General features: G+C 40.0%; 2 protein-coding genes and 3 pseudogenes across 2 annotated transcripts; 2 read left to right on the top strand and 3 right to left on the bottom strand.

Moving 5' to 3' along the window:
- LOC104729036 overlaps positions 1-1,894 on the bottom strand; it is a 4,308-nt pseudogene extending 2,414 nt beyond the window's left edge.
- On the bottom strand, positions 2,177-6,741 carry LOC104726783 (annotated as a pseudogene).
- Positions 6,917-8,505, top strand: LOC104726784 (APO protein 3, mitochondrial-like). Its single transcript, XM_010445724.2, has 2 exons — positions 6,917-7,378; positions 7,649-8,505. The coding sequence occupies exons 1-2, from the start codon at positions 6,990-6,992 to the stop codon at positions 8,463-8,465; spliced, it is 1,206 nt and encodes a 401-aa protein (XP_010444026.1). The 5' UTR covers positions 6,917-6,989; the 3' UTR covers positions 8,466-8,505.
- LOC104726785 (protein FLX-like 4) lies at positions 8,604-10,005 on the bottom strand. The gene is made up of 3 exons (XM_010445725.1): positions 9,806-10,005; positions 8,962-9,531; positions 8,604-8,874 (listed from the first exon to the last, which is right to left on the bottom strand). Exons 2-3 carry the CDS (start codon positions 9,528-9,530, stop codon positions 8,733-8,735), a joined length of 711 nt encoding a protein of 236 aa, XP_010444027.1. The 5' UTR covers position 9,531; positions 9,806-10,005; the 3' UTR covers positions 8,604-8,732.
- LOC104729035 lies at positions 10,167-18,916 on the top strand (annotated as a pseudogene).

Genomic DNA, 18,923 nt, shown 5'->3' with positions numbered 1-18,923 from the left:
CAGAGTCCTACATGTGAACTGAACAGCTTTCAGAACAGCCACCCAGATACCAAAATTGTGTTCCCTGATAGGTCTGGGAAAGGTCTTATCCACTGAATTGTAGTCAGTTAACCAGGATATGATATCATCTCCATGAGCAGGTGCCTTGGAGTAGTGAACATTGGGATCCAAAACATTGATTGCCACTTCATAATCAAATGGAGTGTTGTTGCTTTTCAGCAGTCTTCTATCCAGAAGCAGATATGAATACTGAGGATCAAAGTCGATCTTTTCTTTAACTTGAGTACGAGCCAAGACGCTGTCCACTGCTCTGCAAACCAGATCTGTACCATCATCCCTTTCACACTTGATGGTTTTAAGAAAGCCTAGGATTTGATTGAGTTCATGGCATTCAAGAAAACATATACTCTGAGGTGTTTCCACTAGGTGATAATCGACAAGATTCTGTTCAGAAACTTCAAGTTTTCCAAGATGCTTAAGTGGATAACGCATCACCCAGTCTCGGATGCTACATGAGAGAATTTTAAGGTCACAAAACGAGACAAGGAGCGATTTGATTTCCTTAAGTAACTTACTCCGCTCTTCATCCACAGCTATAGGCCATTCTTTGGACCATCCATTCTTAGATGCAAACGCTTTCACATCTGCGAGCCGGTTCTTGATCATTTCAACGGCAGCTACTGCGTCTACTGGTTCCCAACTTCCAACAGATATCTTACGAGCCCAATCTTTTCCTATCCTCCTGACCTTACCTTTTCTGATGAAATTTTAAAATCTGCAGCATGTTCTTGTTCAAAATGATTCTTACATTCTTCAGCACTAGAGAACTTCTTGGAACATTTATTTCTACACATCCAGAAAGTCCAGTTACTGTCTTCCCTTTCAGAAGCGAGAACTTGCTCCAAAGCATCTCGTCCCTCCGCTTTGTAATGTTCTACTCCCTCGACAAAACGTAAAAGATTTGCTACGCTTACTTTCATAAAGTCCCTTTTGATCTTAACATTCAAACCTAACCAATACGACCTCAGTCCTTTATACTCATCCTTAAGCGGCGGCTCTAAACTCTTCTTTGACTCCAAATCAGTTACTAGCTCGCACTTCTTTGTAGAAGAAGTCTTCGACTGAGCGATGATGGACTCTGCTATATCGATTATAGTCATAATTTCTTTGACCTTGCCGTCCCTTTCTTTCATATCCGAGTAGCTTGAGTTAGTAAGCTGTAAACCTTCTCTCGCTTTGCTCAGGCATTTCTTGGCATACATCACTGACCCAAGCTGTTGGGCTAAAAAGCAGAGAGAACATGCAGAGAGTGGTGATATCTCAGCGTTTTCAAAGCATTCCACGGAACCCAACCTATATGCGAACTTCAAGTTAGGGTTCTCTGCTCTTTTCGCCAGTTCTAAGAGTATATAACCTTGATCGTTATGAAGAATACTTGAGTCCTCGGCTTGCTTATGGACAAAAGTCAAATCTTCAAGTATCTCCAAGGCCTTGACGTGGTTTCCATCAGCGACGAGATTTGTAGCTCGTAGAGTTTTGCGGTCTCATCAAAATCCTTGAAAGAAGAAGAAGACTCCATAGTAACGATTTCTCAAGATTCTTGTGTGTTTCTTGGTCTCCACTCCAAGGTGATTAGATTCAGAGAGATTTGTGAGAGGCTAGAGAGAGAGAGAGAGAGGCGGGAACTATAATAACCGCTGGCTCGTGAGAGGCACGTGACGCCACAAGGCTCTTCACTGAGGATATCTGTCTAACACCTTGTGTGCATTATTCGTTTGCGATTTTTTCGGTAAAAAAGTAAGAAAAAAAGAAAACCCAAAAGCTGTGTAGCTCTTTGAATATGGCGAATGCTCTTCATTTAAATTTCGTGAAAATATTTGGACTTGAAATGATCAACAATTCGTAGAGGACGACGACGACGACGACAACACAAGAGCTTCTTCTATATTTTGTAAGCAAAAGAAAAAAGAAAAAAAAAAAAAGACAAGACAAAAGCTTCTTTTATATTTTCTATTTTGACACGTGTCAGTACACAATGACTCTAGTTGGTTGATGCGTCTTTTGGTTTGTTTTGTTGCTGAACCATTCGTGCGGAAGACTCTCTCGTGTCGTGTTGCTGAACCACTCGTGGGGAAGACTCTCTCGTGTCGTGTTGCTTTGTTGGGTACATGGTAAGGAAGATGAATTTTTTTTAATAGTTTCCAAAGACAAAGAAAGATCGTATTCACAAGTAAAAGAGAGTATCTTCTGATGATTTTGGGATACATCAATGTTTGGTTTTCTAAATTTGATACACACTTGTTAGACCATTGATGGGACAGCTTCATAAAACAGAATCTCTGGCCGGACCTTCCTTTCTCCACAGTATCTGACCACATTCTTCCAGTTACCAACAACCTATATATATGTCATTTCACCGCACATATTTCCATCACCTCTCTCGCCTATCTAAATTCATTATTCAACTCAAGCAAGACTAGCAGTTTCGTCTTTTACCTCTCCTTCAAAAGCAGTGCGTCTGAGTTTGACCCACCGGTTCTTTTCATAAACTATGCAAATGTGCTCTTCTTCTTCTTCACCATTACCAACCTGTATCACATATGTTGAGACTGTAACAGAGACATAATGAAGAACAAGAGGACAAACATTTGTGACCTTGTTTCAGATTTTACCATTGACACAAGCCGGTACTTAGTGTTTGGTTCTAAGCCTTCGTATAGCCTGCTGATGTTTATCTCCCACTCCAAAGCCTTTGTTGTTTCAAATATGTCTTTCTCTGTTTCACTCTTCTCCCATTCTAACACTAATGTTGCAAACCCACAAAACACAAACTTTGCATTTATCATAAGCATAATAAATGATATGAGTGTATAAGATCGAAATTATGGTGGTCCAGCTTACCGATTATGAAGATAGGTGGGCATCTACTTATAATGTGATGAACAAAGTTTGTCTTTCCACATCCTCCTGTTTTAATGTCACATAACATTTTATATTCCATGCGGATCACCTTCAGGATATCCACAAACTCTATATTCCCAAGAGCACACTGCATATTAATAAAGCATTGAACGACGTTATAAAAGCTATTAAGGGGAAGTACCACTTCTGTAGGACAAAGAGGAAAACAAATGGAACATACCTTCAGGTCTCTGACTGAATCTGCAGCCATAACAATGCCATAGGAACTTGGCTCTGGATAAATTGACTTCCTTCTGCATCTGGTACAACCCATTCTTTCTTTTCCTCCAACGTGAAAAGCCGAGTTACCAAGCTTTCTCTTTCTGGATTTTTCCAGCAATGCCAAAACTCAAGGATGGCTACAAGTACAGCTTTACTAGACTGATAAGATAGAACATAAGATGACTTTAAAATAACAGTTAAGCTTATTGAAACAAATAATAACAATACCATTGCTAAGAAGCTTATCTTCTCCGCACGTACCATGTAATGAACTTCTTCTAGGTAAGCAAGTAAGTCGCTCAACAGGCAACTGTAGATTCCCTTATCATTTTTTATCACCTCTGACACAAAAGCGTCAAAGAAATTTTGTAGCGCAGGAGGAACTTGTTCTTCCAGGTGCTCATGAAATGGTTGCCTATTGCGCATCAAATCTTCTTTGAAAATCTTAATGTTCAAGAGGGCCTGCGATACAGTATGTTTTTGTGTACTTATCAAAGAAAATAAGGAAGTAAAGAGATATGTAACGTGCTGAATCAGAAGATGAGAGTTTAGGTATTGAATCTTGTGTTGGTTGCCTGGTTGGTAATTGCCTTACCTTCAGCGTCACGTCAAAAGCTGAATTGTATCTGGTTGTAGCTTCTGCAGCTGCTGGCTCCAAATGTTCCAACAATGAATCTTCTCCAGGGTTTTGCAAATCTTGAAGATGGCGAACAAAAGAAATATGAATTATGAATCCCAAACAGAATAATTTAAATTATTGGTCAATTGAGAAGCTTATTACTAACCAGGGTCATCATTATTTTGCACAGAATAATTCTCTTCTAGCTGGTGATGCTCTTCCTCTTGAATTTCATTTGCTAGAGCATCTTCTGGTTCCATAGAATCTTCTGCCACCGTTTTTAGTGGTGAAGATGTACTCTCATTTTCAAGGTTGACAGAAGGTTTACTACATGTAAGAAGACGCTTTGCTCAGAAAAAAATTCAAAAACAGTTTATAGCATGCCAAAAATGACTCCTAAGGTACTTACTGTTCAACGGTCTTATCACGTGGTCTAGACTTGCTCGTTGATGTTTTCTGTTGCACCATGAAGACCACTCACCCTTACAACCAATTAACAGAAAAATCAGAAAAGCAAAAGAGATCGAGTTTAGAACTTTAAAGACCTTATTGCTTCTATTCTTCTTCACTGATTGTGGCTTCTTCTCCTCCTCGAGTAAAAGTTCTGCTTCTGCTGCATCTGACTTCGCTTTGGATTCCATAGTTACAATTTCACTCTAGTTGAGAAGAGACATAATAAGATATGAACAACAATTTTAAGGCCAAATCAGACAGAAAATGAAAGCTCTCTGTATATATCAAATGTTTCAAACCAACCAGCAAGAAAGGTTTCAGCAGTTGAAGCATATAAGTGCGGTTGTCAAAAATAGAAAGCCTGCTGAGGTTATTCAGCAAACTAATCCTTGAATTATCAATCAGTAAAATCTTCGAATCGATTAGTAAAACCTGCAAGTCATGTACAAACTATTAGATGGGCAATTTCAAGTTCTAACGTTGATGAATATTATAATCAAGAATGAACCTTGTGGGTGACCACTGATTTCAGAAGGTCTATTGATTTCAACACTCTATCATCGCTGAGACTTTTACGATCACGTATAAGATTCATGCCATCTTCTAAATCGGGAATATCAAATGTTGGATGCAGTGCTCCTTCGAGAACATCTCGTACTGCACACAAGAATAATTTTGTAGAATTTCCGGGGACTTCCTCCTCACATCTATCGCATAGAAGCGATGCATATCTGTTCCATTGATCTTCCTGAAGATTCCTTCTCCTTTTATCTTCACTTATACACATGTTCTCGATGATAGTAAGAGCTGCATCATAATCTAAGACCTGCACTTTCTTTGCATATTTGGTTCCCAAAGTCCTACATGTGAACTGAACAGCTTTCAGAACAGCCAACCAGATATCAAGATTGTGTTCTCTGATAGGTCTGGGAAAGGTCTTGTCTACTGAGTTGTAGTCAGTTAACCAGGATATGATATCATCTCCATGAGCTGGTGCCCTGGCGTAGTGAGCATTGGGATCAAAAACACTGATAGTCCCTTCATCATCTAATGGAGCAGGAGCAGTATTGCTTTTCAGTAGTCTTTTATCCAGTAGCAGATATGAAAACCCAGGGTCAAAATCGATCTTTTCTTTAACTCGAGTACGACCCATGAAACTGTCCACTGCTCTGCAAATTGCATCTGTACCATCATTCCTTTCACACTTGATGTTGTTTAGGAAGTCTAGGATTTGACTGAGCTCATGACTTTCTAGAAAACAGATACTCTGAGGTGTTTCTACTAAACGCAAATCAACAATACTCTGTTGGGAAACTTCAAGTTTCACTAGATGCTTAACCGGAAAACGCATCATCCAGTCACGAAGGCTACCGGAGAGAATTTTCTTGTCGCAAAACGAGACAAGGAGCAATTTGATTTCCTTGAGTAACTTACTCCGCTCTCCATCCACAGCCAAAGGCCATTCTTTGGACCATCCATTCTTAGATTTAGATGCAAAAGCTTTCACATCTGCGAGCCGGTTCTTGATCATTTCAACGGCAGCTACTGCGTCTACTGGTTCCCAACTTCCAACAGATATCTTACGAGCCCAGTCTTTTCCTATCCTCTTGACCATATCCTTTTCTGAAGAAGGTTTAAAATCTGCAGCGTGTTGTTGTTCAAGATGTTTCTTACATTCTTCAGCACTGGAGAACTTCTTGGAACACAAAGTGCGGCATATCCAGAATGTCCATTTTCTGTCTTTCTTTGCAGAAGCGAGAACTTGCTCCAAAGTATCTCGTCCCTTCGCTTTGTAATGTTATATTCCCTCTACAAAACTTGTAAGCTTTGCAATGCTTACTTTCAAAAGTTCCCTTTTGATCTTAACATCCAATCCCACCCAGAATGACCTCAATCCTTTAACTGAACCCTCACGCGGGTCTGGACTCTTCTTTGACTCCGAAACTCTTTGTTCAGAGTTTTTTAAAGTAGAACCAACAAGAGTCTTGGAAAAAGCGATACGAGACTCTGCATCTTTGATTACTTCCAACAATCCATTATTCTTTTCGTCGAGTACTTTTTGCTCTTGCAAATTCAGTGGACCAACAGAATCTTGGTTGTCTGCCCGAGTAAGAGTTAAACCATGTTTTGCTTTCTTCACAGACTTCTTGAGATACAATACTGACCCAAGCTTTTTGCCCAACATGTGGAGTGAATTCGCACAAAGTGGTGATAACCCATCATCTACCGAAAAACACTCTGCAGAACCAAACAAGTGTGCGACTTCCACGTCAGGGCTCTCTGCTTTTTGCGCTAGTCCCAAGAATATGTTACCCTGTTTGACACGAATAAGCCATGCGTCTTTGTCTTCCCCATGGACTAAGATCATATCGTCAATGATCTCCAATGCCTTGATGTAGTTTCCTTCACGGACGTGACGTGTAATATCTCTGAAGAGTTGTGCGCCCTCTTCAGCATCCCTGAAAGAAGGCTCCATAGTAAACGATTCTCAAGATCCTTTTCGCTTTCTTGTTCTCTAGGGTTTTTTTTTTCAAAGCTTTGAAGAGACAAAATCTGATTTGCGAGAAGAAGAAGCAGAGTAGAGGGGAAGCGGGAATCTCAACCATAAGTAACAGCAAGGTACACGTGAGTGTCACGTGACAAAGCTTGTGAACAAAAAAAAATAAACTGAGAAAACCCAATTTTCCTTATTGGGGAATTCTATCGAACACCTCATGTGCATTCGGGAGCAAAGATGCAGAGAAGAAAGCTAATGCAAATCTCCGTCTTCGTAATCAGAAAATCTCATTATTCAACTCCCGTTAAATCTCTAACTACCAATCACGACGTTCCAGCTGTTGTTGTTGATGATGACGATCCTCTCTACGCCGACGTACCCAAGCCACGGAAGGATAAATCAGAGAGGAAGCCGTATCCGACTCCGATGAAAGAGTTGATTCGTCGCGCGAAAGAAGAGAAGCAACTGAGAAAATTACAACCATGTCGAGTTCTGGAAGATCCGCCGGATAATGGTTTACTTGTTCCGGAACTTGTCCACGTGGCTCACTCTGTTCACCGATGCCGCAACTCTTTGCTCTCAGGCCTCTCTAAACTCATTCTTCATGTTCCTGTTCATCGCTGCAGGTTACATTACTATTTGCTCTGATGAAACAGTTTTATTAGCTTTAGTTTGGACTGGAGGGTTACCTAAATTAATAGAGTTATTGAGCTATTTTTGTCAAATTGATCCACTTAAGCATTTTAAGTATTTGGAGTTAGTACCAGTGAAATCATGGGTGCTTTGTGTGGTTTTACTTGATTAGAACACAAGATTGGTGTGATTTGAGCTGAAAAATGGAGACTTTAGTCAGTTTAATCCAGTTTTGAAGTTGGAACTTGTGTTGTTTTGTTCAGATGCTGCTCTGAGGTTCACATTGGCAAAGAAGGTCATGAAATCAGGACTTGCACAGGTCCTGGTAGCGGTTCAAGAAGTGCGACTCATGTCTGGAAAAGAGGAAGAGTGAGCGATGTTGTCTTGTTCCCTAAAAGTTTTCACCTTTATGACCGTGCTGTCAAACCGAGAGTTATACACGACGAGAGATTTACAGTCCCTAAGATCTCTGCGGTTCTTGAGTTATGCATACAGGCTGGTGTAGACCTCGAGAAGTTCCCATCAAAGCGAAGATCGAAACCTGTGTACAGCATCGAAGGACGGATTGTAGATTTTGAGGAAGTCAGTGATGGAAGTTCAGAGACTGCAGTTGCTGTAGTTTTACAAGAAGACGATCGTTGCAAGGTTGAGGAGAAGAAGAGCTTGAAGGAAATAAGCATTGAGACGATGGAGTCATGGTTTGAAATGGTTTTGGGAGTCAGGGAACTGATGGAGAGATACAAAGTGTGGACTTGTGGGTATTGTCCAGAGATTCAGGTTGGTCCAAAGGGACATAAAGTGAGGATGTGTAAAGCGACAAAGCATCAGATGCGAGACGGAATGCATGCGTGGCAAGAAGCTACTATTGATGATGTGGTTGGTCCAAACTATGTGTGGCATGTTAGGGATCCTACTGATGGTTCTGTTCTTGATAATAGCTTGACGAGGTTCTACGGCAAGGCTCCTGCGGTTGTGGAGATGTGTGTTCAAGGTGGTGCACCGGTACCTGATCAGTACAAGAGTATGATGAGGCTTGATGTGGTTTACCCTCAACGCGATGAGGTCGATCTAGTCGCTTGACCTCTTTTAAGTATTGGGGATTTGTTTAATGAATGTTGAAGAGTACACTCTTTGTTTCTGTGGTAGAATATTCTCAGCAACTGTTGTGATCGACCATTTGAACACTTCTCTAACTCATTTTTTTCAGAAAGGAACAGGTTGATTTGAAAAAATCTCATATAGATATTAGGAAAGATGAGAACACAATTGTGGTTCTTGTAATCCCTTCCTAAATAGAGGAGCCTCTGACTCAGCCTCTTGGTCTCAAATCTTAAACACATTCAATTCTCAGACGGCTTTGCTCCTTGCGGTTGCGATTTCACTTCGCAGCTTCTCAATCGTTTTAACAGCTCCGATTATTTTCCTCTCCATCTCTTTCAATTGCTCAAGTTTCTCTACGTTCCCACTCTTCTCTTCCTCAAAATCTTTCCTGTTACATAAAAAAGCCAAATGGTTAAAACAACTGATGATGAATATTTAACAGTTACTTGACATGTAAAAGACTTTTTCTTTTTACCGTAATCTCTGGTGCTCCTCTTTCAACCGCTCAAGCTCTTGGCTTGACGCATCCAAACCCTCTGCCTCAAGACAAACCTTCTTCAACTCCTTCACCACCAACTTCACCTGTGAAGCAAGCTCTTCTCGTTCTCTGGCCAACCGATGAGCCTCAATGTGAGCTAACTGCACCTCCCTCCTTATATTCTCTCTGTTCTTGATCATACCCTCCATTTTCGCTATTTTCTCAAGAGTCGCTCGGATCTGAATCTCGGTATCTGTTTCCGTCTTTCTGATGTGAGGTCTTAGCCCCTGGACTTCACGGTCAGCCACGGTTAAGTCTTCCTTGAGAGCTACGTAGCTTGAAGCTAGTTTCCGGTTGTCACTAGAGAGCCGGTCTATCTCAGCAGCTTGAGCTGCAATCTTGTTTTCTAGAATTTCAGGAAGCGACATCCGTTGGTCTCGAAGATGACGCGGATCCAAAGCCGAAGAGATGGTCTCATGGTGCCTTGATAATGATGACCCACTAGTTGACATGCCTTGGCTCACTCTGCTATGATGCTTCGAACCTATCCTCTCCCTTGAAGACATTCTACAGGAGGAGAAAAAGAACATAGAAAACTAAGAGATTAAAAAAAAAAAAAAAAATGTTCCTTCTTAAAGTGTCAAGAAGCAGTTGGTAGCTTATAAGACTCTCAGCTAATGAGATTTAGTAATCGAAGATAGCACAGAACAATCCTATCTTGACATGAGCTAGAAGAAACCCAGGAATCACGAACTAAGCGCCGAACCTTAAACTAAAGGAGACAAACCAATTTATCACCACCCCAGATTCTAAGAAACCCTATTATCACAATTGGACGAACCTGAAATTAACAAATAGAGGTTTTGATCTTCGATACAAATCAGCTGATATCGAGCTCCGGAAGAGGCAAGTACAGGGCTTTATGTTCTGAAAAGCTGATCTCTAATCAAATCAAAGACTACGATCGATTTCACAACTCTCAAAATCAAAGACACCAACTCTCTGGTCTGGTCTCTCGGCTTGAGTCAGAAAGTTCCAACTCTCTGTAATTGTTGTTACTTTTACCGATGGGTAAATTACTTTTGTTTATAGATTTGGGTCTTAATAAAGGCCCATTAGATGGTTATTGGCCCATTTAAATATTTAGCCTGACACGTCTGTCACGTGAGATTCTCTCTGAAAGTCATCTTCTCCGCGACCCCTTCTTCATGAACCAAAAACATACTTATATAGAGAACATAATCCAACTTCGTTCTATCAATTCAGATTCGCACGTTGAAACTAATCTTAAATACAAAAATCAACACCTAATTATGACCTGATCTGATAATTCCTCTCTTATTCAATCTTCCTGATTTTTTCAATTTCAGTCCTAGGGTTTCAAATTCCGGTAAGTCACTTTTTGTCATTTTCATCTCTCTCTCTCTCTCTCTCTCTCTCTCTTTGATTTTTTTTTTTCCCGTTTGATTCTCAAAACCCAAATCGTGTGACGTATTTATTACTATTTCTTCATCTCACCCACATTTGTTTCCTTGAATTTTTTTGGTAACTCCTCAATCGCTTTTTTTTTTTTATTTGCAATTCCAGTGACATATTCGCCTACTTGTTATTAATACAGTAAAAGAGATGGCAGAAGCGATGGAGACGGAGATGGAGTTATCTGATGGTGAACAAACGAATACTAATAATGCATATGTTGCTGCTGCTGCAGCTTCTTCCCAAAACTCTGCTTCTGCTGTGTATAACAGAAACCTTTTGGCTGCTTATGGAAACTCAGCAACTGGATTAGAGAAAGTGATACAAAGGAGACCTCAGGTTCATCATGACCAGCAGCTGCAGCTACCTGGTTATATCTTTATGTGTAATGCGAGGACCAAAACTGATTGCTACCGTTACCGTGTTTTCGGGGTTCCAAGAGGAAGAAGAGACGTTGTTGAGAGTATCAAACCAGGGATGAAGCTTTTCCTTTATGACTTTGAGAAGAGACTTTTGTATGGTGTCTATGAAGCTACTACTGGTGGCAGGTTGGATATTGAACCTGAAGCTTTTGACATGCAATATCCTGCTCAGGTAAGCCTCCTGTGAACACACACACACACACACACATATGATTTCGTTTAGATAGCACTGGATAAATCATCAACTGAATGTGTCTAAGATTGTACCTTTTCTTACTTGATTTTGGCAGGTTGGATTTAGAATCCTCATCAACTGTTATCCCTTGCCAGAAAACACTTTCAAGTCTGCTATCTATGAAAATTACAAAGGACCCAAATTTAAGCAAGAACTTGCTCCTCACCAAGTAATACACTTTTTTCCTGCTGTTTTTACAACACATCGTTTTAAAGTTCCAGGCTTACCTGCTTGACTTTTAATAATGATAAATGTTCCATGGATTGCAGGTTATGTCTTTGTTATCATTGTTTCGTCCATTTAATGCTCCAGAACTCGATCTGTTACCTCATAGATTGGCTTCTAGAGCTTCAGCACCAAGGACTCTATCTTTTGAGGAAAGGTTCATAGCTGCTACACAACTTAGAAATGCTTCATCTGTTTTAGATCCTCTGTCTGCTCGTCATGCAGAACCACGACCTGGCTCTCTTATGGCCCATCAGTCTGCTCCCCGCACATCTCTGCTCCAACATAGTTACTCCAGACAAGACGACTACACAACCCCACCTAGAGATGGTCTGTCAAATTTGAATCAGCCTTATTATCCTAGAGAAGCTCGGCAGCAACGGTTGCTCGGAGATCCTCCTCAGTCAGATCCTCCTCGGTCAGACCCTCCGCGGTCATCTATACAGGACCCTCAACTCAAATACCTTACCATTTTATCTAATATTCGGAGGTAACTATGGTTGTAGGGGGTTTTGGTATTCCTTTAGCCAATAGCTTTATTGATTTATTATCCTATTTCAGTTCCAATTTGAACTTTAATCTTTTGCCAAATATGTCGATCATAGCTATTTGAACTCTGCTAGACTCCAGGACCTCCACACTGCAGATGTTTACATTGTTCCTATTTTCTGGCTTTGCAGTTACCTATATGTGAATGTGTAACCATAGGGCTTGGTTTTTTTTGCTATGACAGATACGGAACTGCTTCAGAGTGCTTGGCGTCAGAAAATGAATCTATTCCGGCAACACCATCAGAGAAGGACCACTTTGCGTCACCTTATTCTGATAATAAATATCACCCGTCGACGTTATCTGGGAATGAGCATCCTTCTGCACCTGCAGCTAATGGGAGTGGGTATAGAAGTGAGTTCTATACTTCAGCATCACAAAAGGAAGTGGAAGCTAGTCAGCAGCATGAAATTCCGGCTAGGACTTACTATCACCCAGAAGCATCTACAGTTTCAAATACTACAGTGTCCATGCAACCAGATATGCAGGCAGTTAGTGCTTCTCAATCTCATACCGAGACAGCTGGCTATCCTACATCGGCACATGGTGAAGCTTCACAACCAGCTGCTGGAGCAATTGGTTACACACACCAACCTCAAAGTGTAGCGGGTAACTATACCAAGCATATACAGGCTGGGAATGTGGAAGAAAGTACACAATCGTATGCTGGAACAATGAGTTATCCGCAGCAGCAATATTATGCAGCTATGGGACATACTGCTCAACTCTATGCTGGTGGAACCGGATATGTTCAAAACCCCCATGAAATTGGGTACGCCCAGCAACCTCATGGTACAGTAAATGGGTACCCTCAGCAACCCCATGCTACAGCAGCCGAGTACTTTCAGCAACCCCATGCTACAGCAGCCGAGTACTTTCAGCAACCCCATGCTGCCACAGCCGGGTACACTCAGCAACACCATGCGGCATCAACCGGGTATTCTCAGCAACCGGCAGCTGGGTATGCTCTACAACCACATGCTCAAGCTGCTGAATACACAACGCAACCACATGCTCAAGCTATTGGTTACATGCCGCAGTACCATGCTCAAACTGTTGTATACAATCAACAAGGTGGNATGCTGGAACAATGAGTTATCCGCAGCAGCAATATTATGCAGCTATGGGACATACTGCTCAACTCTATGCTGGTGGAACCGGATATGTTCAAAACCCCCATGAAATTGGGTACGCCCAGCAACCTCATGGTACAGTAAATGGGTACCCTCAGCAACCCCATGCTACAGCAGCCGAGTACTTTCAGCAACCCCATGCTACAGCAGCCGAGTACTTTCAGCAACCCCATGCTGCCACAGCCGGGTACACTCAGCAACACCATGCGGCATCAACCGGGTATTCTCAGCAACCGGCAGCTGGGTATGCTCTACAACCACATGCTCAAGCTGCTGAATACACAACGCAACCACATGCTCAAGCTATTGGTTACATGCCGCAGTACCATGCTCAAACTGTTGTATACAATCAACAAGGTGGGATGCAAGGTTCTGTACCAGGGGCTCCCGGGACAGCTGATTGGAATGCTGCAAACCAGGCATATTCTGCAACAGGAGACTGGAATGCGGTGAATCAGTCTTATTACCCTCAAACAGCGGATGCAACCACAACCTATTATCAAACATCTTAAAAGTGCTGCGAATCTGGGATGCCAGAGAGAGGACTCTGTTTAACTCTCGTGTACGTAAAGAATTTTCAAACTCAGTTGAGGAGCATTGTTTCGATTAAGGTGAGAAACAGTTTTCTGAAAACACCTCTTTGCGTTGGTATTGCAGGACATGGGCAACTTGTGCGTGGTGGGGAGGCATGGAATCAAACTGGTGCACTCAAAAGAAGGTGAAGGACATAATAGCTAGAGTCCCCAGCTCGTTTACTGTAAGTTTTTTTAAAAAGTTCTATATAAATGGTTTGATCATATTCATTTCGGAGGTGCACAAGAGGAAATTCTCCAAACCATCAAAACTTCTTAAAGTCCCATTTCAGGAGTGCAATCTGAAATGCAATTCTGATTGGGATGTAAAATTAATAATCTGTTATCAGTACTTATCCTAAAACATTACTTTTGGTATGTTCTTGTTTAATACTTGGGATTTGCTATTAAGAACAATACCTTCAAAGTTGAAAGGTTCACCTTAAAACACACGATTTCGTCAAATTCGCTCTCTCAAACGTAACCTTAAGACCAAAAACATGCTTATTGGCTCTAAGAATAATTGGCCTAAAACCTTAAGCCCTATCTGTTGGTAGAAAAAAAAAAAAAAAAGACTTTGCTTTGATTTTGAGTTTTCTCTTGGGGTCCCAAGTCTCCCACTATGTATGTTTGAGCACTAGCACCGCAATTTCACATGTTGTTTGTTTTTCTCAAAAGGATAAGCTTTTTCCATATCTGATTTTCTGCAACTAAAAGATATTAAATCATACCTCTCTTTCCCTCTATTGTGTATGTATAACGTTTGTTAGCTACAGAATTTTACGTAGGCTCTGGTCCTGCCCTCTTGTTTCTTTTGTCAATGGTCCTGTCTGTTTACAGCTCTGTGGTTATTGTGTCACACGGATCATCAAAATATGATTGACAAAGAAGAAATTACCATTGGCTTATTTGACTGAATAATGTCTATATAATATGTGTGTGTATGTATATAACTAGATACCTTATCCAGTTTAGAAAGTCACATAAACATAAGTCATTAGGATTGTTTCCACAAAATTTCTGAGTTGTGTAAACCAAACGACTTGTGTTAAAGAGAGATTAGAGAAAAAAAAAGATGGTCTACTACTCTACTCCTCCAGGGTAATAATAATTAATCATGTAAATGTGTGAATTAAAAAAAAAAAAAAAACAATTATAACAATTCTAAACCCAAAAAAGAATGACAGAAGGTCCAGTTGGCTTAAAGAAAAAAAAGAAATACAAGTGTATTGTAAAATAACATGATTATGATAACAATTATTAAGAAAAAAAAGAAAGTGGTTTGTCTATTTTGTCTATTTATATTATTAACTAACCAGCCTATGATACGACATACATCACAATTAATTAACACTGATTCTATTAATTAACAACAATATGTCTTAAAAAAACAAATGCTAAATTGTCTGATAATTTTTTGAATTTTGGTACATAATAATAATATGTGTTTCAAATTGACTGACACGTTTACTAAAAAGAAGCTAATAAATACAAAAGATTAACTTCTCAGAAAATAGCTGAACGTTTCTGGGATACTTCGTGTTATAAAAATATATACAGTATTTCCTTTTCTAAAGTCAATATTAATTAAATAAATGATGACAGAAAAAAACAACTATAAAAAGGGAGAGGGAGGGAGGGAGACGAGTCAATTGTAAAAAAAAAAAAAAAAAAAAAAAAGGATTGACTTGGACAAGTTGTGTTGGGTCCCATTTACTCTCTGCTCTCCCAATTTCTTTTTTTGTTTTGCGTTTTCTCTCCGTCCTTCTTCTTCTTCTTCTTCTTCTTCTTCTTCTTCTCCCAAACACAAATCCTCAAAAACGGTTGTTGTTGTTCGATACAGGTTGCTTCTTCAGTTTTTTTTTTTAAAAAAAAATCTGTGAAGTGAAATTGAGAGAGGATTTTATATCCATGGGGAATTGCTGCTCCGATGTCTCTTCCGGTTCTGGTGCTATTGCCGGCGTTGGTGGAAGTGCTTCCTCCGCCGCTCTCGCCACCACTAACGACGCTCTTGATTACTTTCTTAAGTCTAAAGGCTTCAACGGTCTCTTCTCTCAGATCGAGGTTTCTTGTTTAGTTTTTTCACAATTTTTACGAGTTTCAAATCCCCGAGTCCTCTCTGTATCTGACGAATTTTTGTGTTTATTTTGTTTATGGCAGCTATCGTTTTCTGCTTCTAATTTGCGAGATCGGGACGTTCTCTCCAAGGTTAGTTTTACTTTTGCTTTCAAATTTTTGGCTGCTCTTTTGAGTTTTTTGATATCCTCTCTTACTAGTTAATGACATTGTTTATGCAGAGTGATCCAATGGTGGTTGTTTATATAAAAGAAAAGGATGCTACACTTTCTGAAGTGTTTCGCAGTGAAGTTGTTTTGAACTCTTTAGCTCCCAAATGGATTAAGAAATTTACTCTCGCTTATCATTTTGAGACTGTCCAGATATTGGTGTAAGCTTCTTTTCTCTCTTTCTATTTTTTTTTTTTTTATTATTTTGTCAATGAGGAAACAGATGAACCTTCTTGTTCTTCTTACTTACTGAAAGGTTTTATATTACCAGGTTTCGTGTGTTTGACGTTGACACCAAATTCCAAAATTCAAGAGCAGAGGTACTTTTGCTGTTTTGTTGTCTCTTTATATGAGCACCCGCATGCTTGTGCCTCAACTTGCTTTGTTTCAGTTTCATTTGAATAGTTGTCATGCACAACCTAGTTTTGCTAAACCGTGTAATACATAGCGTACTTACTACTGAAGATTTACTTTTCAGATGCTTAAGCTTGACGATCAGCAGTTTCTTGGTGAGGCAACATGTGCATTGTCTGAGGTATCCACTGCTTAATTGCTTCCCTTGTTATTTTACTGACAGATATTGGCATTGCAATATATATGTACACTTGTTTCCTGGTTATGCACAGTGTAAATTCGTTTTGTCGCCTACCTTATGATTTATCTTTCAATCACCCAGATAATCACAAAATCAACTAGGACAAGCACATTAGAACTCAAGCGTAAAGAAGGCGTTGCTCCACAGTCTCAGCCTCACGACGGAAAGCTTATCATCCATGCTGAGGAGTCCCTTGCTTCTAAGATTACAACAGAGATTGTATTTAGATGTTCCAGTTTGGAATCTAAGGATCTTTTCTCAAAAAGTGTAAGTTTCTAGCTCATTCTCTTTACCATTTTTACTATAAATATTGTTCTGACATAAATATAACAATATTTTTTTTTTGCCGCTTGATTTTAGGACCCCTTTTTGGTGGTGTCAAAAATTGTAGAGCATGGTACTCCAATCCCCGTGTCTAAAACTGAAGTCCGGAAGAACGATCTTAATCCAATTTTTAAACCACTCTTTCTTAGTGTTCAACAAGTGGGAAGTAAGGTACGGGAGATCTCTTATATCTGAGCTTCCAATAAATTGTAATGAATGAATACAAGGTCTGTTTCTCTGTTCGAGATGCATGTCAATTCACAGAAATTTATCTCAAGTTTTTTCTATAATCCTGCAGGACAGCCCACTGATAATAGAATGCTCAGACTTTAATTCGAATGGCAAACACAGTCTAATCGGGTAACTAAAATCTTAGAGCTCAGCCCATCTTATTTTTGGAGTGACTTAAGCTCCTAGCTGACATAACTACTTGTTTATTTTTGGGTGGCCAGAAAAGTTCAGAACTCACTTTCAGACTTGGAAAAACTTCATTTGGCTGGCCAAGGAATCAATTTATCTTTGCCTACTGGTGCTGGACAAAACAAGGTATAAACCAATACGAAATGGTTTTCGAACATTTTCATGGCTTTTCATGTAAGCTATCTAATACCATTGATCGTTATTTTAGGTGTTAAAGAGCCAGCTTTTTGTGGACAAGTTTACCGAGACTGTCCAGCACACATTCCTAGAATACTTGGCATCTGGTTTTGAATTGAACTTCATGGTAGCAATTGATTTCACAGGTATGTATTGCACCACTGCGGAAAAGCCTATATAAACTCTCCATTGAATGTGTGATGTTATTATTACCTATACATGCAAAAATAAATTCTAAGCCATATATGTTATCTCCATCGCCTTCCTGTACTCTAATCACAACTTTTCCACTGTCCTTCAGCTTCAAACGGAAATCCCCGCCTCCCTGATTCTCTGCACTACATTGATCCTTCAGGACGATTAAATGCCTACCAGAGAGTGAGGACTCAGTGTTACTTCATTTTCATATAATCAGCAGCCACTGTGACTAAACAGTCATGATCTCTTCTTTTATCTCAGGCAATAGTGGATGTTGGAGACGTGTTGCAGTTTTATGACTCAGACAAACGTTTCCCTGCCTGGGGATTCGGAGCTCGTCCTATTGACAGTCCAGTTTCCCATTGCTTTAACCTCAACGGAAGCAGTTCATACTCTGAGGTACACAAACTCGACTTTAAAATTAAACTTGATGTTTTCTCGATTCACACGCCAATTATGCTTTTTCTCTCTCTCTCTCAGGTGGATGGGATTCAAGGTATCATGAATTCATACACCAGTGCCCTCTTCAACGTCTCTCTTGCAGGGCCTACCCTTTTTGGTCCGGTGATCAACTCGGCTGCAATGATCGCCAGCACGTCTCTAGCTCAAGGTTCACGGAAGTATTACGTCTTATTGATCATTACAGTGAGTATATTATATATAAGAAGAAAAGCCTTCATCACATAAATTAACAAATTTGACTTTGTTTATAAACCACAAACTCTTATTTCAGGATGGTGTTATAACAGATCTTCAAGAAACAAAAGACGCATTAGTCAGTGCTTCGGATCTGCCATTATCAATCCTCATTGTAGGAGTTGGAGGAGCTGATTTTAAAGAAATGGAGGTAAAACAGTGTTGCCTTTAGAGAAAAAACAGTTACATTTAAGATTGTTACAAGTATCTTGTATAAATTGTACTTTTGTTTTTAGATACTGGACGCAGATAGAGGAGAAAGGTTGGAGAGCTCTAGCGGGCGACTGGCTTCACGAGATATTGTTCAGTTTGTGGCACTACGAGACGTCCAACGTAAGTGTAGTTTGATTATGGAGTTTATAACCGCAGGAGACCCATGAGAACGCTAGTTTTCTGGTTTGGTGGGGTTTTTTTAATGTGTTGTGTTTGTGTTACTTTGCAGATGGAGAGATCTCAGTAGTACAAGCGCTTCTTGCAGAATTGCCTTCACAGTTTTTGACGTATATGAGAATCCGTAATATGAAACCTATTCCTCCATGAAATGATGTCGTGTGTAAATGAAGTGTGTACATAACTACATATTATACATTTACATCAACCACTACGGCGGGTAATCGACGTACGCCATTACATTGGCTTTTTTTTTTTTTCT

This window comes from Camelina sativa, chromosome 11, assembly GCF_000633955.1.
Source record: "Camelina sativa cultivar DH55 chromosome 11, Cs, whole genome shotgun sequence".
Classification (NCBI taxonomy): domain Eukaryota; kingdom Viridiplantae; phylum Streptophyta; class Magnoliopsida; order Brassicales; family Brassicaceae; genus Camelina; species Camelina sativa.
This window is presented reverse-complemented; position numbering and strand designations above follow the sequence as displayed.

What these genes read in the sequence shown, in the direction of transcription:
- LOC104726784 (XM_010445724.2), top strand. Translation starts at nt 6,990, where the DNA reads ATGCAGAGAAGAAAGCTAATGCAAATCTCCGTCTTCGTAATCAGAAAA. An exon ending in GTTCCTGTTCATCGCTGCAG is followed by an intron (nt 7,379 to 7,648) that starts GTTACATTACTA and finishes TGTTTTGTTCAG; the next exon opens with ATGCTGCTCTGAGGTTCACA.
- LOC104726785 (XM_010445725.1), bottom strand. Translation starts at nt 9,530, where the DNA reads ATGTCTTCAAGGGAGAGGATAGGTTCGAAGCATCATAGCAGAGTGAGC. An exon ending in GAGGAGCACCAGAGATTACG is followed by an intron (nt 8,875 to 8,961) that starts GTAAAAAGAAAA and finishes TTTATGTAACAG; the next exon opens with GAAAGATTTTGAGGAAGAGA.